Raw genomic sequence first — 23,171 nt, 5'->3', positions numbered from 1 at the left:
CTGTATAGGCAGCACTTACGGTTTGACTTTTTTCAGCCTTATGCTGTTCATTGACCCCTCACTCATTAGACTCCTTAAAGGTAAATACAGGGTCTCTTATTCATGGCTGGAGACCATACCCCAATTACCACCTGTATCTGGCCCAGTCCATCATAAATGTTCAGGAAGTGTTATTGAAATGGTGCCCTGAACTGTCCCTCACCCCACCACATCAGGACTTTTGCACTTATTCCTTCTGCCCTGTCCCTTCATATGATTCAGATCTCAGGTCACATGTCTTCTACAAGAGGTCTTCCTTGACTACCCTATCTAAAACATACTAACTTCTATCCAAAACTTTCTCTCAGAATTTGCTTTATTTTCCTCACAGCACTCACTGCGATCTGAGATTCTCTTATTTGACTCACTTTATTGTCTGTTTCCCTAGCTGGAATGTGAATCGCAGGAGGGCAGGGGCCTTCTTTTCTGTGTGCTTGCCCTTGAGTCCTCAGTGCTTAGAACAGTGACTGGTATATAGCAGGTGCTTGATAAATACATGAATGAAACTCTACTTGTTTGTTTATTGACTGATCTCACAGTAGACTATTGGCTCCATGGAGGCCAGGATCTTATCTGAATTACTACTTCATCATCAGCACTTAGCATGGTGCCTGGTGCATAGTAGATGCTCAAGAAAGGATTTCTGGGTCAGTGAATTAATGTCCCACACACACTTTAGCTCAATGTGCTCCAAACAGAGCTTAGTCTCTTCTTCCCCACCAAACCTGCTTTTCCTTCCATACATTCTAGTTCAGTCAATGGTACCATTATCCACTTTTTTAAAAAAGATTTTATTTATTTATTTAACAGAGTGAGCGAGCACAGCAGGGGGAGCAGCAGGCAGAGGAAGAGGGAGAAGCAGGCTCCCCAAGGAGCAGGAAGCCTGATGCAGAACTGCATCCCAGGACACTGGGATCATGACCTGAGCTGAAGGCAGATACTTAAACACCTGAGCCACCCAGGTGCCCCACCATTATCCACTCTTGACAACCAACCCAGAAATGAACTCACACTTCCATTCATTCACCTACTATTTTCAATTAGTCCCCAAGCCCTGCCTGTTCAACCTCCAAAATATTCCACTTATCTAATCTTTTTCTATCTGTGTTGCAGCTATCCTGATTCAGGCCTCATCTGTTTTTCATTACTTATGCAATAGCCTCCTCCCCCATTTCCCTTTATTTTTCCTTTTTTTTATGGAAGATTTCATAACATTGCATGTCACCTTTGTGCAGGGGCTGTATTAATCTTTGTGTCTTTCCAATTTTATTATGACCAAAGTGAGCTCCCTCTTGCCTCCCTGTGAAGCCAAGGAAGCTTTTGCTGCAGGACCTATCACTTGCCTTACGGTCACATGGTCATATGTTTTTATAAAGTTTGCAAAATATATTTAAAGCACAGTCGGTTAAAACTGCTGTCCCCTTCCACTGGTTTCCCCCTAGTCACACTTTCTCTTGTATTAGGTGGTGTTGGAGCTGCCTCAGACATTTTTGAGACCCAGCTAACTGGAAGTTGATTTAGGGGGTATATTGTTTGGGTTTAGTAGGATATTTACATATGGTTTGTATTTCTTCTATCTATAGTTATTACCCAGGTATATGAATAGCTTCTTGAAATACTACCTTTGAGCCTAATTTTGCATTCATAAGTCTATATTCTTTTCTTAAAGTCCTACCTCACAAATTGTACAAGCTTCAGGTCCACTAAACCTCAATTTTCCCATGGCTAAGACACAAAATGTGACTCAGTTGCTCTTACACAAACACCTGAAGCGGTTTGTTATTGCTTACAGTATAAAATCTAATATTTTTTTTAAATAAGCATTTTTTAAAAAATTTATTTATTCAGAGAGAGAGAGAGAGACTGAGAGGCAGAGACACAGGCAGAGGGAGAAGCGGGCTCCATGCAGGGAGCCTGACGCGGGACTTGATCCTGGGTCTCCAGGATCAGACCCCAGGCTGCAGGCGGCGCTAAACCGATGCACCACCGGGGGTGCCCTTTTTTTTCTAAATGGTTTCCCATGTGCCTCCATGCATTTGTACATGTTGATCCTTTTATCTACAAAGCTCTTTCTTGTTAATTTAGTGAACCCTCAGGTCTCCCTGAAACCTTCCTTGACAGCAGTAATCAGCTTCTGATGCATTTTCAAGACTTTATTTTGCACTTTGCAAGAGGTAGCTGTGTGCTTATTGGGCCTTGTAATCCAATTGTTGACTTGCAAACTTGTTTCCTGCAACGGCTGGCAATTTTCCCACTGAAGAGTCCCTCTTCACCAGTGTATCCTCAGGGCCTAAGCCACTATCACTTAGGAAATTGGTGTGCACACACATTATTTTCTTGTTTAAAGTGATGGACTCTTTAAGAAAATGAAATAGTACGAGGATTCCCAGAGAATATTCTAGAATGTCAGAGAATAGCAGCGCCATCTTGAAGCCTGTGTGTGGAGTTCCATTCATTCAACTTCTTCTCCCCCCCCCCCACCCCCAGGCTGTAGTCAGAAAATCCTGGGATCTTGTGTATGAAAATCCTTGCACCGTATTGAAGCAAACTGAACTGTAACAGTGGGGTCAAAAAAGAGTTCAGAGGTAGCTGGGAAGTTGATAGAACCTTTACGGAGGAACTAGGGTTAAGGGACCAAAGACATAACTCGGGGGGTAGTAGAGGATGCAAAGTGCAACTTCCCGGCCCTGAAACTCAAGCCACTGGTCTTCCCCAAGCCCATGTCCTCACTTGGGGATAATAACAGAGCTTTCCTCACAGAGTGAAGAGAATAAACGCTTTAGAGAACGTTCAAAACAGTCTAGCCCACTGAATCTGCTCAGTGAGCAGGAGTGGCTGTGAGTACTCCACCCGTTCCCTGGCTGAAGTCCGCCCTCACCGCCACCTATTAGTTTTGCAGTTTGCAGTCATTGAGTTCACTCCTCTCATAGGACGAGAAAGCTGCATAGGGGGAGTGGGGGGAGGCAGGAAAAGGAGGGGGTGGAGGAGGAGTGAGTGAATGTGCGTGTGTTTGTTGGCAGCAGGGGTGGAGGGGTTGGTTGGGGGGGTAGTGCTTAACTCCCTGTTTACCGGGAGAAGGAGGAAGGCTAAGCAGATTCTGGCCCCACTCAAAATGGAGCCAAGCGACTGCCTCGCCTAAGATGGTGGCTTAAGGTCCTCAGTTTCGATTGCGTACCTAGAGGAACCGAGCAAGTCCAAAGCTAGCCGAATCCCGTCCCCTTTTCTCAAAGTGGCGCCCCGCCTCTGCTGGCGTCACGCGGGAGCCGCTAGCGCCTCCCTTCCCCGCCTCTGCCGCGATTACCTCGTGTGCCCAGCCCTCATAAGATGGCGGTCAGGTAGCCTCCCCGCGGCGGCGCCGCCACTCTCAATATGGTACCTGTTTACCCCATATTTCTCCTCCCCTCTCCGCTTCAACTTCCTCCTTGTTTTGAATAAACTTTATTGACTACTTCGAATTGCCTATCACTGCCACCGGGCTTCTCCCGGCGACTTTTTGGGCAGTTATTCCTCCGACCTGGCCGCCGGCTCATCTCATTCCTGGTTGGTGTGCTCGCGGCGATCTCTTGCTGGCCCAGCGACGACGCCGTTTGCTTGTTCACCGGGCAGCCACCGGACTAGGCCCAAGCCACGGGCTCTAGTAGGCCCTAACGGCCGGGCCCGGAGCAAAACCGTGGGGAAAGCTGCCCTGAAGCACCGCCGGGAGCCCAGGGCCGCGCGACCCAGCGGGTGGTTCTGGAGGAAGACTAGCGAGGTTCGCTGCGTTGCCGTGACGATCCCAGAATTCGGCGCGCGCTGCCGGTGGGGCCGGAACTGCTGGCCGATCGTCCGCTGAGCTAGGCGCCCAGGCACTCCACAGAGAGCCCGGCAGCCGGCGCGTCGCTGGAATTGAATTCCGCGAGTGTGAGCAATCCCTGCGGCTTTGCAGATGAGGAGGTCTCTGTAGGGCTCGGGACGAAAGACATTCTTGTCAGGTTTGGGGCGTGAGGAGGTTCCTGTCATTTTGGGAGGCCAGAAGAGATCTCGTAAGTTTCTGGGGCTGCAAGAATATTCCTGTCAATCTTGTGATCTGTTAGGAGATCTCTCAGTTTTGAGGGATAAGGGAGTCCTCGTCACTTTTGAGGGGGCTGTGAAGAAATGCCTGCCGGTTTCTGAGCGGTGGGGGGAAAAATCCTTGTTTAGTTGCAGCAATGTGAGGAAATTCTAGTTTCAGAGGTTTAAAGGAGATCCTTTCTATTTTGGGGGGTGTAGAAGGAACCCTGTGGTCTTTGAGGTAGAGGACGATCTGATCAGTTATGAAATTGAGATTTATTTCATTTGTTGGGGATGATGAGACTCCTGACTGAATGGGGATGGAATGACTTTGAGAGGGAAGGAGAAGACCATTTAAACTCTCAGCACGACCCCAGAACTGTGATTTGAGTTGGGCACCTAGTCTTGTTTGCCTTGTTCCTGAAGGCATCGAGGTAATTCTCGAGTAATATCTGAGCCAACTTCCAGGGATCCCTCATCTCTCTCTAGTTGCCCCTATTGGGGGGTGAGAGAAGGGGATTTTTTTTCTAAGGTAACTCAGCCTATTTCTTAAGGCTCTGTTTTGCGTCATAATGAAGAAAACCCTGGGAAGAAAGGTTGTGAGCAAGGAGAGGGTACCGTGAGGGTTTAAAGAAGCTTCCTTGAAAAGGCGTCAGATGTTTCCCTGAAACCCGGAAAGAAGTTATCACTGACTCTGGGTGCAGAGGGAGGAAGGAGGGAGGGGAAAAGAAAAACTCGACGGTCAAACGCCGCCGTCCTTTATTTGTTAAGGAAATTCTGGAGGCGGTGGACTTTTCTCCGATTGCCCCCTACAGCCACACCAGCTGTGTTGCATCCCGGCAGCATTAACTGCCCATTCGTGAACTGAGGTTTGGTATCCTGGGGGACCTGATTCACAAGGTAAAAAGTGTTGTCTGTGTCCAGCCATCGTCCAGAAAGGGCGCGCGTACTGCTGTCTCCTGCTTCTCTTGACGCTACGAACCTGGCCCGCCGCAGAGCGCTCCAAGGCCAGACGAAGATGGCCTCAGTGCCAGTGTATTGCCTCTGCCGGCTGCCTTATGATGTGACCCGCTTCATGATCGAATGTGACATGTGCCAGGACTGGTTTCATGGCAGGTAAGGAGGGCAGACCAGGCTGGACAGGTGCTCGCTTGCTCCCTCCTTTCTCAGCTCTCTTTTAGATTCCGGCTCACAACACCCCCCCCCCCCAGCTTCCCTCCCGTCCTGGTTAAGAATTAGTGGCAACCCCCCTCCCAGACCCAGGTTCTCTTCATCCCTCCTTGCAGACTGGGGCCTAGCTGACTGTTGGCCTCTGGGGTCTCCCCTTTTTTCTCTTTTCCTGCATATGTTTCTTCTTTGCTCCCTTTTGACTTTTTTTCAAATTTAGAAATATTTTCAGCCACAAAGAATGTATCATTTTTGTATTCTGGCAATTTTGTTTTGCCTTAGACTCTGGCTTTGTGGGATACATACAATATTCTTGAGATAATTGTTCCAACAAACAGATTTCAGTTGTGGCTTTGCAACTTATTATCAGAGTGTCCTTGGGTAAGTTGCTTTGCTTCTCTGAGCTCCATTGTCTTCGCCTATAAAATATATTTAATATATCTGTCCTTATTATTTAAAGCATTTTGCATGCAGTCAATGAGTGGAGGCAGAAATGCAATAGTATTTATATTTCTTCAGTATTTATCTGCAGAACCATCCAACTAAATTGAATTAAGCAGAAGAGATATTGGGTAAAACAGCAGGAGTAAAACCACTAGTGAATTTCCTCCAGTTAACCATGTGTGCACATAAGCACCTGTCACCCAGGATCCCAGAGAGGTTAGTGTGTGGGGGAAAAAAATTGCTGCTATCCCATTATTGGGACTTAAACTCCCAGGTATGGAAAGAAAACCATGGGAGGAATTTTTGTACTGGAGTACAACAGAACAGTATATGGTGCCCTCCTCCTGTTACATGTGAGATTCTACAATTTTCAGTTGTCACTAGTCCCTTCCAAATGAGTTACTTTTGTCACACCCAAGATCAAACTGCAAGTGCTGGTACTGCTAAAATTCTGCTCTCGGCAGGGATTGCCCCTTGCAGCACATTCAAATTCATGTTCAGCTGATCTTTATTGAGTATTTACTACATGCCAGGTGTGAAGTTCTGTCTGTGTCTTCATGTTCTTTCCTTTAAGAGGGGACAGACCCACAGGGTGGGGCCTTTTTCTTTCCTCTAGAAATAAGCAGGATTAAGATGATTTTCAGGATTCCTGGTATCTTTGCTAGTGCTGATCAAGTCACTCCTCTGTTTAAAATTCTTTTGGTGGTTCTCCTACAGAAAAAATGCAGTCTCCTTTGTGTGACAGACAAGCCTTTTGGTGATCTACTCGTTCAGGCTCATTTCCCACCACTCATCCTCCTGGTTCTTTCTTTATGTCCCAGCAAGAATGAACTACTTATAGTTCTGGGAAAATTTTATACTCCTCTATGCCTCTTTCTTTGTGCATCTTATTCCTAATAATGTCCTCCCTTTTACAACTCACAGCATACCTCCTCTGTAAAAGGTCTCCTTCCTTCTGGTTCCCATCGCACTTTGTGTACATCCTTATTGAAAGTAATTATTATATCACATCATAGTTATAAGTACACCTATGTCACTCATTAGCCAGAGCTACTTGAGGGCAGAGAGCTCAACTTTTCATTTTTGGGACCCTCAGAACCTAGTTCAGTGATAAACACGTAATAGATACTGAGTGCCTTTTTGAATGAATGAATGAATGAATGAATGTGTCTTCTTAAATAAAAGCTATCGTCTGTGGCCTTTGCTTTGGATTCTGTGAGAAGTGTGTAGGTTCAAACCTGGGAAGCGAACTTCTGCTCAGAATATAGAGACCCTAACTGCACATTCTAGGAACTGAAAACTGGAACACATGCTTTCTATGTGCCAGACCCCATAGGGACTTTGCAAAAATTATTATTATTTTTAAAGATTTTATTTATTTATTCATGAGAGACAGAGAGAGAGAGAGAGAGAGAGAGAGAGAGAGAGAGAGAGAGAGGCAGAGACACAGGCAGAGGGAAAAGCAGGCCCCTTTCAGGGAGCCTGATGTGGGACTCGCCTCGGGTCTCCAGGATCATGCCCCGAGCTGAAGGTGGCACCAAACCGCTGAGCCACCCGGGCTGCCCACAAAAATTATTTCAATATACACCAACACTGAAAGTTAGATATTTCTTTTTTAAAATAATATTTTGGGTTTTTTCCTGATGATATATGTGAGACATGCTCCTTGTAGAAGAGACAAAACAATAAAGAAATAAAATTCATCTATGGATCTGTTATCTTGCATAATCCACTGTTAAATGTTTTGTTGTATTAACTCTTGTATTTTGACTTAGAATATAAAACTAAGTTTTTTAAACACAGAATTATAAATATCATTTTGTAGCCTGATTTTTATTCTTACTTAACATTATAATGTATTTTACCAGGTTGTCAAGTACTCATCTAATCCTCATTTCTGATAGCCCACCATATATATGTGTCATCAATTACTTGGTCATTTCCTCTGTGGTTGGATACTTACCATTATTTCTGCTTTTTTTATAATATAATATTGTGATATGAGGGAAACTTTGGGGATTCTGGAAATTTTTTTTTGGAAATGTTTTTTGTTTTGATATGGGGTGCTGGTTAAAACAAAAAGAAAAACATGGTGAACATTGTTGCACAATAGAGACTTGACATTTATAACAAACACAACTGAGGACTTTAAGAATTCCAAATTAACAAATATGGAAATGGGTTTATGGGCCGGGGTCCTCCTCAATCACATTTCTGTGGTGAGTCCTGTGTTTCTGTGAACACCTAGACAGGTTAATTGCCTTAATGTTTTTTTCCGTGAAAGAGACCAAGTTTTTATTTCTTTTCATGCTCCTCTCTATGGGCTAGCAGAAAACAAGGAAGCCAGCTGAGAATCAGGTCTTTGGTGGGTTGCTCTTGCTTACTCAGTGCATTGTGTTCATGCACATGCATGTGCACACACACCAGGCTCCCTGTGCTTCTTACAAGATTATAATTAAACACAATTGCAAGTTCCTCAGTGTTGTGGACTTTTCATGGTTGCTCACAATAGTTAAACTCACAAATGCCTATAGGTGATAGAAATTTGTCCGCATCTCTGATGACTTCCATAGGCTAGATTTCTTCAAGTCCAGTTAGGGATTAGTAATGCCAAGTTACTTCCTGGAAAGGTTATAATAAGGAAGGTGACTTCCATTTTGCTGATGAGAATCTAGAATTCATGGAATTACTTTCTGAATCTGGATTTGAACTTAGAGTTACCTGGCTCCAGAGCTTAGGTTCTCGAATGTGGAAAAAAGTTGGTATTAGCTTTATTTCTCCTACTGTAAAGGGTAGGTTTTTGCTAATCACTTTGATTTGTAGAGCAGTGGTTCTCAAACTTTAGCATTCATCAGAATCACTTGAGAGACCTATTAAAAGACAAGATAGGGGATGCCTGGGTGGTTCTGACTGTTGATGCCTGTTGAGCATCTGACTGGCTCAGGGCGTGGTCCTGGTGTCCTGGGATCAAGTCTCGCATCGGGCTCCCTATGGGGAGTCTCTGCCTCTCTCTCTGTCTCTCATGAATAAACACATAAAATCTTAAAAAAAAAGACAAGGTAAGTAGGCCACACTTTCAGGGTTTCTGATTTAGTGGGTGAGTTGGGGCTACCCTCAGAACCACTGATATAGACCATTATTCTGTGTCGATTCCTTCTCTTTCTGTGGAGTGTGACAGCTTCTGATGTTGGGGGATGTGCAGGCTAACATACCATTATTGTACCCTGTTCTCAAAGTGTAGTTCATTAGTAGAATTTGTTAAAAATGTGAATTCTTGGATGCCTGGGTGACTCAGTGGGTTAAGTGTCTACATTTGGCTCAGGTCATGCATGATCCCAGGGTCCTGGGGTCGAGCCTCACATTGGGCTCCCTGCTCAGCGGGGAGCCTGCTTCTGCTCCTGCTCCCCATGCTTGTGTACTCTCTCAAGTGAAATCTTTTTTAAAAATAAGAATTCTTGGGCTGGGATCCAGGAATCTCTAATAAAAAGAAAGATTCTGATGTACTCTAACTTTTGATAATCGTACATTGGTGGAGAATTAGGTGGTGAGCATTTATCGATGTCTAGGGCTTTGGCAAAACCTCACCGCTTTGCAGTTTTCCTATCTATAAAGGAAGCATTGGTTGGCACATCCAATGTGGATGTGACTGGAGGTGACTCTAAACTCTAGAAGAAATGGCACTGGCTTCAGAACTGGGTTTACTGAATACTAGCTAATGTGCCCCCCAACTATGTTAAATACTTTGCATAGTTATCTTTATTTAATCTTTTAAAAATTTAATTGTTTTTAAATTATGGATTATATTTAATAGTTTTAGAACTGTTAAAGTTATTTATTTAATACTGAGTATGTTGTGGTAGTTTGTGCTTTCCAAGGAATTAATACATTTCATTTAAGTTGTCAAAAATTTTTTTTAAGATTTTGTTTATTTATGAGAGACACAGAGAGAGAGGCAGAGACACAGGCAGAGGGAGAAGCAGGCTCTATGCAGGGAGCCCGACATGGGACTCGATCCCAGGTCTCCAGGATTACACCCTGGGACAAAGGGGGTGCTAAACCGCTGAGCCACCCAGGCTGCCCTAAGTTGTCAAATTTAAGTGTGTAGAGTTGTTCACAGTATTCCCGTACCATTTTGATATCTGTAGGCCGGCTGTGTGGTGATATTTCATTCCTGATATTGAAAATTTGTATCTTCTCTTTTCTTTCTCAGACTCAGTAGACATTTGTCAGTTTTATTGATCTTTTCAAAGAACAAGCTCTTTTTGTTCATTAACATTCTCTGTTGTCTTTCTGTTTTCAATCTCATTGATTTCTGTTTTTATTATTTCCTTCTGCTTGCTTTGGGTTTATTGTGCTCCTCTTTACCTAATTTCTTGAAGTAGGAGCTTAGGTTATTGATTTGAGACTTTTCCTGTTTTCTAATGTAAGCACTTAGTATTATTTTTTTATATTTAATAAACTTTTTATTTACTTTGGGGGGAGGGATTTATTTTATTTTATTTTTATTGTAATTTGATTTGTCAACATATAGTATAACACTCAGTGTTCATCCTATCAAGTGCCCTCCTCAGTGCCCATCACCCAGTCACCCCATCCCCCCCCACCTCTCCTTCCACTACCCCTTGTTCATTTCCCAGAGTTAGGAGTCTCTCATGTTGTGTCACCCTCTCTAATTTTTCCCACTCATTTTCCCTCCTTTCCCCTACAATCCCTTTCACTATTTCTTATATTCCCCGTATGAGTGAAACCATATGATGATTGTCCTTCTCCGATTGACTTACTTCCCTCAGCATAATACCCTCCAGTTCCATCGTCAAAGCAAATGGTGGGTATTTGTCCTTTCTAATAGCTGAGTAATATTCCATTGTGTATATATTCCACATCTTCTTTATCTATTCATCTGTCGATGGACACTGAGGCTCCTTCAACAGTTTGGCTATTGTGGACATTGCTGCTATAAACATCAGGGTGCAGGTGTCCTGGCGTTTCACTGCATCTGTATTTGAGGTAAATACCCTGTAGTGCAATTGCTGGGTCATAGGGTAGCTCTATTTTTAACTCTTTGAGGAACCTCCACACAGTTTTCCAGAGTGGCTGTACCAGTTCACATTCCCACCAACACTGCAAGAGGATTCCCCTTTCTTCACATCCTCTCCAACATTTGTTGTTTCCCGTCTTGTTAATTTTCCCCATTCTCACTGGTGTGAGGTGGTATCTCATTGTGGTTTTGATTTGTATTTCCCTGATGGCAAGTGATGCGGAGCATTTTCTCATGTGCTTCTTGGTCATGTCTATGTATTCTTTGGTGAAAATTCTGTTCATGTCTTTTGCCCATTTCAGGATTGGATTGTTTGTTTCTTTGCTGTTGAGTTTAATAAGTTCTTTATAGATCTTGGATACTAGCCCTTTATCTGATATGTCATTTGCAAATATCTTCTCCCGTTCTGTATTATTAATTTTCCTCTTAGTACTGATATAGCTGTGTCCCACCAATTTTGATATGTTTTCCTTTTCATCTAGTTCAATGTAATTTTTAAAAGATTGATATATTTATTTCAGAGAGAGAGGGAGGGAGGCTGGTGGGGGAGGGGGTGGAACAAGGGACAGGCAGAGGGAGAGGAAGAGAATCTCAAGCCTAGTCTACCCTGAGTGCAGAGCCTGATGTGGGGTTGGATCTCAGGACTCTGAAAGGGTGACCAGAGCCAGAAGTAAGAGTCAGGTGCTTAACTGCCTGACCCACCCATGTGCCCCTAGTTCAGTGTAATTTTTAATTTCCTTGGAAGCTTCATGTTTGATCTATGAATTGAATAGCAGTGTGTTGTTTAGTTTCCACTTGTTTGTAGATTTTCCTTTTATTCTGTTACTGATTTCTGGTTTGGTTTCATGGTCAAAGAATATACTCTGTATGATTTCAGTTTCTTTAAATTTATTAAGGTTTAGTGGCTCATTGGTTGAGCATCTGCCTTTGGCTCAGGTCATGATCCTGGAGTCCCGGGATGAGGTCCTGCGTAGGGCTCCCTGCAGGGAGCCTGCTGCTCCCTCTGCCTATGTCTCTGCCTCTCTCTCTGTGTCCCTTATGAACAAATAAATAAAATCTTTAAAGAAATATTTGAGGTTTGTTTTATGGCCTGGGATATGCTCTGTCTTGATAAATGTTCCATGGTTACATGAAAAGAACCCTGCTATTGTTGGGTTTTCTATAAATGTCGATTTACTCCTGTTGGTTGATGGCGTTGCTGAATTGTTCTCTGTCCTTGCTGATTTTTTTTTCTTTTTTAAAAGTTTATTTCTCTTTTTTTTAATAATAAATCTATTTTTTATTGGTGTTCAATTTGCCAACATACAGAATAACACCCAGTGCTCATCCCGTCAAGTGCCCCCCTCAGTGCCCATCAACCATTCACCCCCTGCCCCGCCCTCCTCCCCTTCCACCACCCCTAGTTCATTTCCCAGAGTTAGGAGTCTTTTTTTTTTTAATTTTTTAAAAATTTATTTATGATAGCCACACAGAGAGAGAGAGAGAGGCAGAGACACAGGCAGAGGGAGAAGCAGGCCCCACGTACCGGGAGCCCGATGTGGGATTCAATCCCGGGTCTCCAGGATCGCGCCCTGGGCCAAAGGCAGGCGCCCAACCGCTGCGCCACCCAGGGATCCCTCATTAACGAGTTAGGAGTCTTTATGTTCTGTCTCCCTTTCTGATATTTCCTACCCATTTCTTCTCCCTTCCCTTCTATTCCCTTTCACTATTATTTATATTCCCCAAATGAATGAGAACATATAATGTTTGTCCTTCTCCGATTGACTTATTTCACTCACCATAATACCCTCCAGTTCCATCCACGTTGAAGCAAATGGTGGGTATTTGTCATTTCTAATGGCTGAGTAATATTCCATTGTATACATAAACCACATCTTCTTTATCCATTCATCTTTCGATGGACACCGAGGCTCCTTCCACAGTTTGGCTATTGTGGCCATTGCTGTTAGAAACATCGGGGAGCAGGTGTCCCGGCGTTTCATTGCATCTGCATCTTTGGGGTAAATCCCCAACAGTGCAATTGCTGGGTCGTATGACAGGTCTATTTTTAACTCTCTGAGGAACCTCCACACAGTTTTCCAGAGTGGCTGCACCATTACACATTCCCGCCAACAGTGTAAGAGGGTTCCCTTTTCTCCCCATCCTCTCTAACATTTGTTGTTTCCTGCCTTGTTAATTTTCCCCATTCTCACTGGTGTGAGGTGGTATCTCATTGTGGTTTTGATTTGTATTTCCCTGATGGCAAGTGATGTGGAGCATTTTCTCATGTGCTTGTTGGCCATGTCTGTGTCTTCCTCTGTGAGATTTCTCTTCATGTCTTTTGCCCATTTCATGATTGGATTGTTTGTTTCTTTGGTGTTGTGTTTAATAAGTGCTTTATAGATCTTGGAAACTAGCCCTTTATCTGATACATCATTTGCAAATATCTTCTCCCATTCTGTAGGTTGTCTTTGAGTTTTGTTGACTGTATCCTTTGCTGTGCAAAAGCTTCTTATCCTGATGAAGTCCCAATAGTTCATTTTTCCTTTGTATCTTTTGCCTTCGTGGATGTATCTTGCAAGAAGTTACGGTGGCCGAGTTCAAAAAGGGTGTTGCCTGTGTTCTCCACTAGGATTTTGATGGAATCTTGTCTCACATTTAGATCTTTTATCCATTTTGAGTTGCTCTTTGTTTATGGTGCAAGGGAGTGGTCTAGTTTCATTCTTCTGCATGTGGACATCCAATTTTCCCAGCACCATTTATTGAAGAGGCGGTCTTTCTTCCAATGGATAGTCTTTCCTCCTTTATCGAATATTAGTTGACCATAAAGTTCAGGGTCCACTTCTGGATTCTCTATTCTGTTCCATTGATCTCTGTGTCTGTTTTTGTGCCAGTACCACACTGTCTTGATGACCACAGCTTTGTAGTACAACCTGAAATCTGGCATTGTGATGCCCTCAGATATGGTTTTCTTTTTTAAAATTCCCCTGGCTATTCGGGGTCTTTTCTGATTCCACACAAATCTTAAAATAATTTGTTCTAACTCTCTGAAGAAAGTCCATGGTATTTTGATAGGGATTGCATTAAATGTGTAAATTGCCCTGGGTAACATTGACATTTTCACAATATTAATTCTGCCAATCCATGAGCATGGAATATTTTTCCATGTCTTTGTGTCTTCCTCCATTTCTTTCAGAAGTGTTCTATAGTTTTTAGGGTATAGATCCTTTACTTCTTTGGTTAGGTTTATTCCTAGGTATCTTATGCTTTTGGGTGCAATTGTAAATGGGATTGACTCCTTAATTTCTTTCTTCAGTCTCATTGTTAGTGTATAGAAATGCCACTGACTGCTGGGCATTGATTTTTGTATCCTGCCATGCTGCCAAATTGCTGTATGAGTTCTATCAATCTTGGGGTGGAGGTTTTTGGGTTTTCTATGTAGAGTATCATGTCATCGGCGAAGACGGAGAGTTTGACTTCTTCTTTGCTCATTTGAATGCCTTTAATGCTTAAAGAGGAATTTTAAGAGTCCCCCTTAAAATTTCTTGCAGAGCTGGTTTGGGGGTCACATATTCTTTCAGTTCCTGCCTGTCTTGGAAGCACTTTATCTCTCCTTCTACTCTGAATGAGAGCCTTGCTGGATAAAGTATTCTTGGTTGCATGTTTTTCTCATTTAGGGCCCTGAATATATACTGCCAGCCCTTTCTGGCCTGCCAGGTCTCTGTGGAGAGGTCTGCTGTTACCCTAATACTCCTCCCCATAAAAGTCAGGGATTCCTTACTGATTTTCTATCTAGTTCAATCAGTTGTTGAGAAGGAGGTATTGAAGTGTCCAGCTACAAGTGTCAAATTTGTCTCTTTCCTTTCAGTTCTATCATTTATTGGCTCACATTTTGCTGCTTTGTTGTTTGATGCATATGTATTTAAGATTGCTACATCTTGGTGAATTGACCTTTTATTATTATCATGTTGTCCTTTGCTGTCTCTGATTGTTTTTCTGCATGGAAGTCTACTCTATGTGATATTAATATAGCTACTCATTTCTTTGGATTAAAGGTTGCATGGTATATCCTTTCTCATCCCTTTACTTTCAGCTTACATTATTTTTTGAAGATTTTATTTATTTATTCATGAGAAACACAGAGAATGAGGCAGAGTCATAGGCAGAGGGAGAAGCAGGCTCCTCGCAGGGAGCCCAATGTGGGACTGAATTCCTGGACTGGGATCAGACCTTGAGCCAAAGGCAGATGCTCAACCGCTGAGCCACCCAGGTGTCCCTCAGCTTATATCATAGTATATAAAATGAGTTTCTTGTATGTAGCATATCGTTCAGTATTCTTTTTACCCACTCCACCTGCCTCTCTTAATTGGTCTGCTTAGGCCGTTTCTACTTAATGCAGTTATTGATATGTTGGGGCTTAAGTCTGTCGTTTTGTTTTATTTTCTGTTTGTTTTCTCTGTTCTTTTCTTTGTTTTCTTCATCCTACCCTTCTGTGGAATTTTCTAGAATTCCACTTTAACATATTTATTATGTTTTTGAATATATCTCTTTGTATACCTTTTTCAATGCTTGCTCTAGGTACTAACATAATACTTAAACAACATACCACAATCAGCTGGTATTGACATCTTACCAGTTTGAGTGAAGAGTAGAAATCTTACTTCCCTTTAAAATCCTTTATGTTTCTTTGTTTATAGAAGCACATCAAATAGTTTTATAATTTTTGTTTCAACTGTCAAACATGATTTAGGAAAGTCAAGAGGGAAAGGAAAAGATACTGTATTTACCCACAGTTTTACTCTTTTCCCCTCTTCTGTCTTACTTCCTGATCTTCCCAAAGATTCCTTCTTTTATCATTTCCTTTCTTTTTAGAGAACTTCATTTAGCCAGTCTTTTAGGAAAGGTCTCCCGGCAAAAATCCTGTTAGTTTTCCTTCATATGAGAATATCTTGATTTCTTTTGGATTCCTGAAGTTCTTTTCATTTGATATTAGATTCTGGATTTTTAGTTCTTTTCCTTCAACACTTGAAAACTATTGTGCTACTTTCTTTTGGCCTCCATAGTTTCTGATGAGAGATCCTTATTCATTTGAATTGCTGTCCTCCTTTAGATAATGTCATTTCTTTATCACTGCTTTAAAGATTTTTCCTTTGGGGGTACCAGTTAAGCATCCGACTCTTGATTATAGCCGAGGTTATGGTCTCAGGGTGGTGGGATTGAGCCCCACATTGGGCTCCATGCTGGGCATGGAGCCTGCTTAAGATTCTGTCTCTCCCCCTCTCCCTCTGCTCCCCTGCCACTCCCTCCCCTTCTGCCTGCACATGTACTCACGTGCTCTTTCTCTGAAGAAAAAAAAAGATTTTTTTCCCCTCTGTCTTTTATGTTCAGGAATTTAATTATAGTATTTGTCAGTGTAGAAATATTTTAGATCATCTTTGGTTTTAGTTTTATAGGTTGCTGAAGCTCTATTTTTTAACCTATTTTTCTTTCAATTTTGTTGAGATATGATTGACATATAGTACTGTAAAAGTTTAGGGTATGGAGTATAAGTACTTGACTTATATATTGTGAAATGATTGCCACAATAGGTTTAGTTACTATCTATAACTTCATATAGGTAACAAAAAAAGAAAAAAATACCTTTTTTTCCCCTTGTGATGAGAACTTACAGGATTCACCATCTTAGCAACTTTTAGATAAGCCATACAGCAGTGTTAACCATATTCCTCATATTATACATTACATCCACAGGTACTTATTTATTTTATAAATGGAAGTTTGTACCTTTTGACAATCTTTCTCCAATCCCCCATCACCAACACCCCCGCCTTCAGTAACCATAGGTCTTATCTATTTTTCTGTGAGTTTGTATTTTCGTGTTTTTTGTTTAGATTCTACATATAAGTCACATCTTTTTTTTGGCTTTTATTTATTTATTTTTGTATATATTTATTATTGGAGTTCAATTTGCCAACATATAGAATAACACCAAGTGCTCATCATCAAGTGCCCCCTTTAGTGCCCGACACCCAGTCATCCCAACCCCCCGCCACGTCCCTTTCCACCACCCTTTATTCGTTTCCCAGAGTTAGATGTCTCTGATGTTCTGTCACCCTCTCTGATATTTCTCACTCATTTTCTCTCCTTTCCCTTTTGTTCCCTTTCACTATGTTTTATATTCCCCAAATGAATGAGACCATATAATGTTTGTTCGTCTCCATTTGACTTACTTCACTCAGCATATTATCCTCCAGTTCCATCCACGTCGAAGCAAATGGTGGGTATTTGTCGTTTCTAATGGCTGAGTAATATTCCATTATATACATAGACCACATCATCTTTATCCATTCATCTTTCAATGGACACTGAGGCTCCTTCCACAGCTGGGCTATTGTGGACATTGCTGCTATAAACATCGGGGTGCAGGTGTCCCGGCGTTTCACTGCATCTGTATCTTTGGGGTAAATCCCCAGCAGTGCAATTGCTGGGTCATAGGGCAGTTCTATTTTTAACTCTGAGGAACCTCTCCACACAGTTTTCCAGAGTGGCTGCACCAATTCACATTCCCACCAGCAGTGCAAGAGGGTTCCCCTTTCTCCACATCCTCTCCAACATTTGTTGTTTCCCGTCTTGTTAATTTTTACCATTCTCACTGGTGTGAGGTGGTATTTCATTGTGGTTTTGATTTGTATTTCCCTGATGGCCAGTGATGCGGAGCATTTTCTCATGTGCTTGTTGGCCATATCGATCTCTTCCTCTGTGAAATTTCTGTTCATGTCTTTTGCACATTTCATGATTGGATTGTTTGTTTCTTTGCTGTTGAGTTTAATAAGTTCTTTATAGATCTTGGAAACTAGCCCTTTATCTGATATGTCATTTGCAAATATCTTCTCCCATTCTGTAGTTTGTCTTTTAGTTTTGTTGACTGTTTCTTTGGCAGTGCAGAAGCTTTTTATCTTGATGAAATTGCAATAATTCATTTTTGCTTTTGATTCCCTTGTCTTCATAGATGTATCTTGCAAGAAGTTACTGTGGCCAAGTTCAAAAAGGGTGTTGCCTGTGTTCTCCTCTAGGATTTTGATGGACTCTTGTCTCACATTTAGATCTTTCATCCATTTTGAGTTTATCTTTGTGTGTGGTGTAAGAGAATGGTCTAATTTCCTTCTTCTGCATGTGGCTGTCCAATTTTTGAAGCACCATTTATTGAAGAGACTGTCCTTTTCCCAGGGGATAGTCTTTCCTGCTTTGTCGAATACTAGGTGACTAGAATGGAGTTGAGGGTCCGCTTCTGGATTCTCTATTCTGTTCCATTGATCTATGTGTCTGATTTTGTGCCAGTACCACACTATCTTGATGACCAAAGCTTTGTAGTACAACCTGGAATCTGGCATTGTGATGCCCCTGGCTCTGGTTTTGTTTGTTTTTGAATATTTCCGTGCCTATTTGGGGACTTTTCTGATTCCACACAAATATTTTTTTTTCAAGATTTCATTTATTTATTCATGAGAAACACAGACAGAGGAGAGAGAGAGAGAGGCAGAGACACAGGCAGAGGGAGAAGAGAAGCAGGCTCCATACAGGGAGCCCAACGTGGGACTCCATCCCGGGTCTCCAGGATCTCGCCCTGGGCTGAAGGCGGCGCTAAACCGCTAAGCCACCTGGGCTGCCCATCCACACAAATCCTAAGATGATTTGTTCCAACTCTGAAGAAAGTCCATGGTATTTTGATAGGGATTGCATGGAGTGTGTAAATTGCCCTGGGTAGCATGGATATTTTCACAATATTAATTCTTCCAATCCATGAGCATGGAATATTTTTCCATCTCTTTGTGTCTTCCTCCACTTCTTTCAGAAGTGTTCTGTAGTTTTGAGGGTATAGATCCTTTACGTCTTTGTTTAGGTTTATTCCTAGGTATCTTATGCTTTTGGGTGCAATTGTAAATGGGATTCTTAATTTCTCTTCCTTCAGCCTCATTGTTACTGTAGAGAAATGCCAGTGATTTCTGGGCATTGATTTTGTAACCTGCCACACTGCTGAATTGCTGTATGAGTTCTAGCAAACTTGGGGTGGAGTCTTTGGCGTTTTCTATGTACAGTATCCTGTCATCTGCGAAGAGGGAGAGTTTGACTTCTTTGCCAATTTGAATGCCTTTAGTTTTTTTTGTTGCCTGATTGCTGAGACTAGGACTTCTAGTGCTATGTTGAATAGCAGTGGTGAGAGTAGACATCCCTGTCGTGTTCCTGATCTTAGGAGAATGGCTCCCAGTGTTTCCCCATTGAGAATGATATTGGCTGTGGGCTTTTCATTGATGGCTTTTAAGATGCTGAGGAATGTTCCCTCTATCCCTACACTCTGAAGCGTTTTGATCAGGAATGGATGCTGTATTTTGTCAAATGCTTTCTCTGCATCTGTTGAGAGGATCCTATGGTTCTTGTTTTTTCTCTTGTGGATATGATATATCACGTTCATTGCTTTATGAGTGTTGAGCAAACCTTGCATCCCGGCGATAAATCCCACTTGGTCATGGTGAATAATCTTCTTAATGTACTGTTGGATCCTATTGGCTAGTATCTTGTTGAGAATTTTTGCATCCATGTTCATCAGGGATGTTGGCCTACAATTCTCCTTTTTGGTGGGGTCTTTGTCTGGTTTTGGAATGAAGGTGATGCTGGCCTCATAGAACGAGTTTGGAAGTATTCCATCCCTTTCTATCTTTTGGAAAAGCTTTAATAGAATAGGCATTGTTTTTTTCTTTAAACGTTTGATAGAATTCACTGGGGAAGGCATCTGGCCCTGGACTTTTGTGTCGTGGGAGGTTTTGATGACTGCTTCAATTTCCTCCCTGGTTATTGGCCTGTTCAGGTTTTCTATTTCTTCCTGGTCCAGTTTTGGTAGTTTGAGGTTTTCCAGAAATGCATGCATTTCTTCCAGATTGCCTAATTTATGGCGTATAGCTGCTCATAATATGTTTTTACAATCGTTTGTATTTCCCTGGTGTTGGTTGTGATCTCTCCTTTTTCATTCGTGATTTTATTAATTTGAGTCTTTTCTCTTTTGTTTTTAATAAGGCTGGCTAATGGTTTATCTATCTTATTAATTCTTTCAAAGAACCAACTCCTGTTTTTGTTGGTCTGTTCCACAGTTCTTTGGTTTCTATTTAATTGAGTTCTGCTTGATTCTTCATTAACTCTCTTCTTCTGCTGGGTGTAGGTTTTGCTTAACTTTCTCCAGTTCCTTTAGGTGCAAGGTTAGCTTTCTATTTGAGTTTTTTCCAATTTTTTGAGGGATGCTTGTTTTCTGATGTATTTCCCCCCCAGGACTGCTTTTGCTGTATCCCAAAGATTTTTGAATGGTTATATCTTCATTCTCATTAGTTTCCATGAATCTTTTAAATTCTTCTCTAATTTCCTGGTTGGCCCTTTCATCTTTTAGCAAGATGCTGTTTAACCTCCACATGTTTGAATTTTTTCCAAATTTCTTCTTGTGATTGAGATCAAGTTTCAAAGCGTTATGGGCTGAAAATATTCAGGGGACAATCCCAATCTTTTAGTATCGGTTGAGACCTGATATGTGACCCAGTATGTGGTCTATTCTGGAGAAAGTTCCATGTGCACTTGAGAAGAATGTGTACTCAGTTGCGTTTGGATGTAAATTTCTGTAAATATCCGTGAAATCCATCTGGTCCAGCATATCATTAAAAGCTCTTGTTTCTTTGGAGATGTTGTTTTTAGAAGTTCTGTCATTTGCAAAAAGTGCCGTGTTGAAGTCTCCCTGTATTAGTGTATTATTAGCTAAGCATGTCTTTACTTTGCTTATTAATTCATTTATATACTTCGCAGCTCCCACATTCGGGGCATATGTATTGATTATTGTTAAGTCCTCTTGTTGGATAGATCCTTTAAGTATTATATAGTGTCCCTCTTCATCTCTTACTACAGTCTTCGGTATAAACTTTAATGTATGTGAGATGAGAATTGCTACCCCTGCTTTCTTTTGGGGACCATTGGAATGGTTAATGATTCTCCAACCTTTCATTATCAGGCGGTAGGTGTCCTTAGGTCTAAAATGAGTGTCTTGTAGACAGCAAATAGATGGGTCTTGCTTTTTTATCCAGTCTGAAACCCTGCACCTTTTGATTGGATCATTAAGCCCATTCATGTTCAGAGTTACTATTGAAAGATATGAATTTAGTGTCATTATGATACCTATTCAGTCCCTGTTTTTGTGGATTGTTTCTTTGGGCTTCCACTTTCTTTTACAGAGTCCCCCTTAATATTTCTTGCAGAGCTGGTTTGGTGGCCACATATTCTTTCAGTTTCTGCCTATCTTGGAAGCTCTTTATCTCTCCTTCTATTCTGAATGAGAGCCTTGCTGGATAGAATATTCTTGGCTTCATGTTCTTCTCCTTTAGGACCCTGAATATATCCTGCCAACCCTTTCTGGCCTGCCAGGTTTCTGTGGAGAGGTCTGCTGTTAATCTAATATTTCTTCCCATATAAGTTAGGGATCTCTTATGTCTTGCTGCTTTAAGGATTTTCTCTTTATATTTAGAATTTGCATGTTTCACTCTTAAATGTCGAGATGTTTTATGGTTTTTATTGATTTTAGGGGTGGGGGTCTATCTCCTGGATCTGAATTCCTGTTTTTCTCCCCAGATTAGGGAAGTTCTCAGGTATGATTTGTTCAAATATGCTTTCTGGTCCTCTGTCCCTCTTGGCGTCCTCTGGAACCCCACTTAAACGTAGATTAATCCCTCTGAGCCTGTCATTTATTTTTCTTAACCTTTTTTCATGTTCTTTTAATTGTTTTTCTTTTTTTTTCCTCAGCTTCCTTCTTTGCCATCAACTTGTCTTCTATGTCACTCACTCATTCTTCTACCTCGTTAACCCTCATCGTTAGGACCTCCAGTAGGATTGTATGTCATTTAATTGATTTTTAATTTTGGCCTGATTAGATCTAAATTCTCCAGTCATGAATTCTCTTGCATCCTTTATGCTTTTATCCAAAGCCACCAGTAGCTTTATAATAGTGCTTCTGAATTGGCTTTCTGATATTGAATTGTAATCCAAATTCTGTAACTTTGTGGCAGAGAATACTTTTTCTGATTCTTTCTTTTGTGGTGAGGTCTTCTTTCTAGTCATTTTGCTCAGTGCAGAGTGGCTAAAAATGAGTTGTTCTGGAAAAAGGAAGAAAAAAAGAGGAAAACAAAAACAAAAAAAGACAAGGAGGGGTATCCTCTGGTTCTATATACTGTAAATCCCTCGACTTGCCCTGGAGCTTTCCAGGGCTGCTTGTTCAAGAACTTGCTCTTCCCCTGTCCTTCTAGGTTGTCTTCTGGGGTGGGATCTGTTGTGCTGATTCTCAGGTGTATGCACCTGGGGAAGCTGCCCCACCCCTGACAGGTGCTCGGCTTAGTGGGAGCTGTTTATCCTGTGAGGCCCCTGTTCCATGGCTGCCCGACCCTCTCAGGTACAGGGTGACACCAGGAGGGACAACCCCACTGGTGGCAGCCCGGTCCCCAGCCCTGGAGTAAGCACCAGCAGTAACTATCATAGTCTCCCGGTCCACACTGGTCTGGATGCTCCCGGGGTGGGGAGGTGCTGATCTGCACAGCTGGAGGGTGCCAGATGGCAGAGTGTTCTCGCTGTCCTGTGCCCTCCCCGCCTCCCTCTGTCGGGGGAGGGAGCGCAGGTTCCCAGGCTGTGTCCCCTGGCGCCCTGGCATCCGGGGCCTGCGCTGTTGGAATCGTGTTCCCAGGGCCTGGCAGCCCCCTCTCCCCAGAGCCGTTGGCTGAGCTTCTCCCAAGGTCCCGCCGGGCACGTGCTCCAGCCCTTTACTGAGATCTGCCCATAGTCTGTGATGCTCTCTCCCCCCGGGAGCACTTCCTCTGTTAGTGACTCCGGAATCTGGAGGCTCCACTGCCCCTCTTGTGGTTCTGCCAGGTTTCCCTGCTAAGCGCCTTTCCATCCGGAAAGAATCCGGTGGGATTTTTTAAGTTCCTGCTTCTCTGGGCCTGGGCTTTCCTGTCCCGGAGCCTTCGCAGTGGCTTTAGCCTGGCTCCTCGCGGTGGGGGGGGGCGGGGCTCGCCCACTTGATTGGGGGGGCTCACCCACTTGATTGGGGGGGAGCCCTCACCCACTTGATTCTTTTTTATTTTTTCTGTCTTCCTACCTTGTTAGAAGCACAAACTCTTCTCTCTGTAGCGTTCCAGCTGGTCTCTCTAAATCTCAGGCCAAATTCGTAGGTTTTCAGGATGATTTGAAAGTTATCTAGGTAAGTTGGTGGGGACAGGTGACTTGGGTATCCTACTCTTACTCCATCTTGTCCTGCCTCCTCCTATAAGTCACATCTTAACGTTTTTTTTCTGTTTAAAGATTTTACTTATTTATAAGAGAGAGAGAGAGAGAGAGGCAGAGACATAGGCAGAGGCAGAAGCAGGCTCCCTGTATGGAGCCCAGTGTGGGAATCATCTTG

The 23,171-nt window shown here is 42.5% G+C and overlaps 1 protein-coding gene across 8 annotated transcripts in view; it reads left to right on the top strand.

Annotated features, from left to right (window-relative positions):
• Positions 1-3,919: 3,919 nt before the first annotated feature.
• Positions 3,920-23,171, top strand: part of PHF8 (PHD finger protein 8) — a 106,026-nt gene continuing 86,774 nt past the window's right edge. For 7 of the 8 annotated variants that reach the window (XM_025468546.3, XM_025468545.3, XM_049107269.1 and 4 more), the window contains exons 1-2: positions 3,920-4,061; positions 4,993-5,184. In XM_025468546.3, the coding sequence (XP_025324331.1) occupies positions 5,087-5,184 (98 nt within the window). In that variant the 5' untranslated portion in view covers positions 3,920-4,061; positions 4,993-5,086. Of the gene's footprint in view, positions 4,062-4,992; positions 5,185-5,754; positions 5,896-23,171 lie in introns of those variants that run through there. The other variant, XM_049107270.1, reaches the window with a different exon arrangement.

Source organism: Canis lupus, chromosome X, assembly GCF_003254725.2.
Source record: "Canis lupus dingo isolate Sandy chromosome X, ASM325472v2, whole genome shotgun sequence".
Lineage (NCBI taxonomy): Eukaryota > Metazoa > Chordata > Mammalia > Carnivora > Canidae > Canis > Canis lupus.
This window is presented reverse-complemented; position numbering and strand designations above follow the sequence as displayed.